The sequence below is a fragment of the Triticum dicoccoides genome, chromosome 2A (assembly GCF_002162155.2).
Source record: "Triticum dicoccoides isolate Atlit2015 ecotype Zavitan chromosome 2A, WEW_v2.0, whole genome shotgun sequence".
NCBI lineage: Eukaryota > Viridiplantae > Streptophyta > Magnoliopsida > Poales > Poaceae > Triticum > Triticum dicoccoides.
The window spans coordinates 46,590,278-46,595,294 of NC_041382.1; the positions used below are offsets into that span (position 1 = coordinate 46,590,278).

At 46.8% G+C, this 5,017-nt stretch overlaps 1 protein-coding gene across 1 annotated transcript; it reads right to left on the reverse strand.

Annotated features, from left to right (window-relative positions):
* Positions 1 to 506: 506 nt before the first annotated feature.
* LOC119353123 lies at positions 507 to 4,599 on the reverse strand. The gene is made up of 4 exons (XM_037619714.1): positions 3,918 to 4,599; positions 3,452 to 3,544; positions 2,744 to 2,922; positions 507 to 1,882 (listed from the first exon to the last, which is right to left on the reverse strand). The coding sequence occupies exons 1-4, from the start codon at positions 4,557 to 4,559 to the stop codon at positions 898 to 900; spliced, it is 1,899 nt and encodes a 632-aa protein (XP_037475611.1). The 5' UTR covers positions 4,560 to 4,599; the 3' UTR covers positions 507 to 897.
* Between the last annotated feature and the right edge of the window lie 418 nt (positions 4,600 to 5,017).

A 5,017-nucleotide genomic window follows, 5' to 3' on the forward strand; every position in this document is an offset into this window, starting at 1 on the left:
ACCGTCGAGCGGAGGTTGTGTTTGGAGGCGACCAGCAGAGGCTGCAGCTCCCACAGCTCGCGTGCGAACGATGTGGCCGGACGACGATTGAAGCGGCGTTTCTGTTTTGGCGGCGTGCTTTCGCGTGTGGATGGAGCTCGTACGCCAGGAAGAACTGGCGTCTTGATGGAGCTCGTACGCCAGGAAGAACTGGCGTTCGTTGGCGGGTCGAAGAAGTTTGATTTTTGGTCGATGGACCTCGTCCTCGTTCGTGGGTTGCGGAGCTGTTTTTTTGTTGACTGGGCGCGATCGTGGGGTTCCATGGACTTATCGTTCGTGTGTTGAACTGTGGATCTCGTACGTGGGCTGAGTTGTTGTATTTTTTTTTGCGGGCGCTGAGTTGGTGTTTTTTCGTACGTGGGCTATGTTGGTGGGCTGCTGCGTGCGTGTGGGAGTTCGAAGGGAGGGGGATCGAACGAGGTCGAACCATCACGACGTTCGATCCCCCTTTAATAGTAGAGATAAACCGGTACAAGCACGAGTAGTTCCATGTTATCATCAAGCAGCTCACATAAGGCACGTAGTGTCATCACATGGGATTACACACAAATAAATATAGTAAGCGCAGAGTGATGACAAGATGAGCTACCAATAAAAACAATCCTGGAAGAATGTCTGGCCAAGCAATGCACCCGTTCCAAATAAAACTGTTCCCAACATACCAAACATGCTCCTGAGAAAAGTAATTGGCCATGCACATTGAGCATGGTTTCCAAGGAAACAATTTACACCAATGTTGAGCTTTACTGTTTGTGGTAAAACCAACTGTAGCATGTACAAACAGAGACTGTATCGTGTACAAACAAAGACGCTAATGAGTTTGCTAAGATTTTTCTGTACATTTACCAACCGCTACTACTAGCGGCAGTTCAGCTGCAGATGACTTAGGTAACCTCCATCATACAATGCCCTCTGCAGATCACACAGTAACCTTGGATAATCTTTCATGACCATCTGAACAAAAAACTGGAGATCACGCCTCGACTGATGCTTCGAGCTGTTCCAGATGAGCCTGAGGAGTCCTCTTACATCGTACTCACAGAAGACACGATTCCCATTCTTATCAAGATAGTAATATGTCTTCAGGAGCATTTTGCATCTTGGTAATGACCAGCCATCAAAGTGAGACAAAGATGCTGTCAAAGCACTCCACCCCTTCGTACTTTCAATGCTGCTGAACAACTGGTACATCACTACGAATGTGCCATATGCTTGAAAAGGCTCCATCAGATATATGTGATGTGCTAAGATGTTGGGACTGTAGACTGCTACGCCATGTGAGATGACTCGAAGCCATTCAATCATATCTACAGGCAAGGGCTGCTTATGGAAAACTTCGTCCGTTATCATTTTCACAAAACTAGCATAGTCCTTGTCACCTTCGGCATCAGAATAGTCAACAAGCTGGTCCTCGCTGAAAAGGAGCTTAATGGAATCGTCTTTGTATATGATGAAGTTTCTTGAGCTGAAATTACCCCCAAGCGACTTCCCTTTGCCATGCAACCCAGCCAATTTACTATACGAGCCACCTACAGCGACCTTGGTAGATATCTTAGACAATTTGGACTCAGTGGTGAAGCCTGGAAGTAATGTGTTGTGGTGTAGCTTAAATCGAAGGGCATGATCATACAGCGATTCAGACCACCCACTATCAGACTCACAGACCAAGATAGAATGATACAGACCAGTTGGGAGACTGGGGACTCTTGGTGGGTCGGGAGTTGGAAATTTCAGCATCTTTCTTCTTGATTGCGATATCCTGAGCTCTTCATCTTTCTTGCTGGTTCTTTTGTTACTAGGCGAGCAGTTCTTGCTTGATATTTTGCTATCAGATAAGCAGTTCCTGAAATAAAGGAACAAATCATATCATTCAGTCACTAAATAAACATCATCAGGCTAAAAGCTCCATCGATCGCCCCGGGATGTCAGAACACTGATCAGTCAATCATCAGGCTAAAACTACTGTAAAAAGCAGTCACAAAACATGGAACTAGAATCTAGTTCTTCAGAACTGTAATTACAGTCATTAGACACTAAAAATAAAGCAGCCATTCGGCAGTGTAATTACTAGTTTCTTCAGAACTGCAATTATTACAGTCTGAGGATAAATATTACATGAAACTACAAGTTCTCCATAACTCCAAATACATACAAGAGCACTGCTATTGGTAGTCTTAAATTTGATTAACTAAAAATACACCCAGTAAAGGACTGTGGCTTTGGTGGGATATGACTGTAAAAACATGATGCTATCCACTAAAAGTTCACTGCATCAAGATTTTTTCTTTACAAATTACTAACTTTGATGGGCTGCAAATACAATTAAAACGAACTATAAATTAGAGGGGAAACGAACTCCAGTTTGTAATTCATGGATGACTCCATAGACAAGTAAAAGAAAAAGAATGTAGCTCCAGTTCACCATAAGTAGAATTTACATTCAAATCACAGTGTAACTCTAGTAGTTTAGAACAATAACTGCTAGTTCTAGAGAAATAAGGAACAAATCTTTGCGATGCAGCAGTGAACTGGAGTTACAATCTGTAGAATTATAACTGCTAGTTCTAGAGATGATCCACACAGCAGAGAAGATCCAAAACCAACTTTACTCCCTCCGATCCACACTTTGAGGTATGAAGGTTGGAACTACAATACATATCCCAGTCACAAACACTAAAATAATTTTTGAGGTATAAGTTAGTACCTTGACTTAATCGTTGCCAGGGGTGTCATATCAGGAGAAGGGAGCAGGCTTTCGCTGCTATCTTTACATGGATTCGTTAATAACTTCCTCATGTTGAAGCAATTCTCAATCCAAGCAGTGGTAGTGACTGTCTTCCCATCTGCTTCCCAGAATATTCTGGCCCCTGGTGGTACCTGACCCTACGTGGACAAGAAAGACAATAAATGATTAAAGTAGTAAGGCAAATATTTGGGGATTCAGCTCAGTTGGGTCTAGCCTAAAGCTTCATAACAACACAGTAGTACTAAGCTAAATGCGAGTTATTCTTCTTTAGTAAAAAGTATATTTTAGTTTATGTTTACTGAAAACTACTGTGTCAAGCTGAAAATTACTAACACATACTACTATTTTCCAAGTATCAACAGGAGACTAAATAAAAATGTAACAACTTGTGCATATTAACAGCTCATAAAAGAATGAGATCAATGTATCACCAAGTTGAAACGAAGGTCATTTAACTGTGTAGACAGAATAATTGGTCATTACAGGAATTCTAAGCTGTGAAATGTGAAACTCTGAAATTCTAGCTGCAGTCAGGTGCTTCTTATGTTAAAAAAAATTAGTTCAAAGGTTATCCCAAGTATAGCATAAATTCCCCCTCTCAGGCAGTATACGTCGCTAGTGACTACAGCTGAACGCACAATAGAAAAGCAGGTAAGAAAAACTCACTTTCACAGCGATGTGTGTGGCTTCGTTGTAGTTGATTCCTGTCCCAACCTTGCCACCCAAGCTTTCAATTATTTGAGTATAATCGTCAAGTCCCTACACAAACGTAAATATAGTAGACACAAAGTGTTATTGCTCGTGGTGTTAAAATATGTAATTAGCTTAACATATTGCTTCTTAATTCTCTTTCATATCATCATTCCCGGTCTAAAATAATTATTCTAATCCCTTAGTTTATCTTCCTCTCATATAAACAGAACGCCTTTTCACAATAAAGGATTGTAATGCACAAAGTGTTGGAGCTTTAGAAACTACACACAGTTTACTCGTCATGTATCTAGATTTTTCATATAGTAGACCAAAATTTGAGCTGGTGTATAACCTGAAAGTAACTTGAATTCGTGTCACCCTTCCAACTTTCCAAGAACAGAATTAAAGAGACGGGGATGGGAGATATCCAAATTCTCACCACATCCTCGACGAAGTGGTCGACGAAGATGAAGAGCAAACCAAAGAAGGGCTTGTCGCCTCGGCTGGCCCTGGCTTCTTCCCGGGCGGGCGACCTCCCCGTCGTGCCCCCGCGTCCTGCGCTCTCCTCCTCTGGCGCTCGCTCGATCATCCTAGGCGCGCCTTCTCCGCCCGCATCTCCGAGTCTTGGTGGCTCCCCAGCGGCAACGGAGGAGGGGGCTGAGGGCTTGACGACGGGAGGGAAGGTCTCCCCAGCAGCAACGGAGAAGAGGACCGAGGGCTTGACGACGGGAGCGAGGGTCTCCCCGCCAGCAACGGAAGACGGGGCGGAGGGCTCGACGGTGGGAGCAGGGCGCGCGGCAGCTCGGGCCGCCCCAGCGGCAGCGGAGGATGGATCCGAGGTCTTGAGGGCGGGAGCAGGGGGCGCCCCAGCGGCGAGGAAGGACGGAGCCAAGGGTGCAGGCTCTGGCTCGGGAGCAGCGGCTCGATCGAGAGGCTCACCGCCGCGGGGCGGCTTCCCTCCGCTGCCGGGCAGGCGGAGTACCGGCTTGATCACGATAGTCTTGGGGAGTGGCTGCTTCCCGCCGACGCGCGGCGGCCTCCCGCTGCCGTCTGGGGGCAGGCGGCGCCCCGGCCCCGGCATCACGGCGAGGAGGGGGGAAGGGGAGGGAGGGAGGGCTTGCGATTTTACTCCGACGGGGAATTGGGGGAAGAGGGAAAGGGGGGGAGACGGAAATTTTGGGGATGGGAGGGGCGGGGGCTCGGGCTCCGATTCGAAACTCGAAACTCGAAAGCCTCGGCCCAACCTAGGCGTCGGCTGACCGATCCCGCCCACGATCGGTCCCCTCCAGGGTAGCCGTTTGATCGGTCCTGGTGCATCAACATTCCCGTCGTCTCGCACCTTGTACGACATCGCATGAAAAAATTCCTCTCCTCATCATGCGCACAAAGGAAGTCAACGAGCGCGCAGAAAAAAAAAATCCAACGAGCGACTTCGCACGAGTCACGGCCAGCGTGCCGGCACAGGTCCTCATAGGAAACACAACACGAGTCACTGTCGGCTATAGAGCTGGGTGCTCACTGTCCCAGCACAGGTCGCGG

Excerpts from the sequence above, each read along its gene's own strand:
- LOC119353123 (XM_037619714.1), bottom strand. The coding sequence starts at position 4,559 with ATGCCGGGGCCGGGGCGCCGCCTGCCCCCAGACGGCAGCGGGAGGCCG. Across the intron at positions 3,545-3,917 it reads ACCACTTCGTCGAGGATGTG|GGACTTGACGATTATACTCA; the intron begins GTGAGAATTTGG and ends ACGTTTGTGTAG. Across the intron at positions 2,923-3,451 it reads CCACACACATCGCTGTGAAA|GGTCAGGTACCACCAGGGGC; the intron begins GTGAGTTTTTCT and ends TTGTCCACGTAG.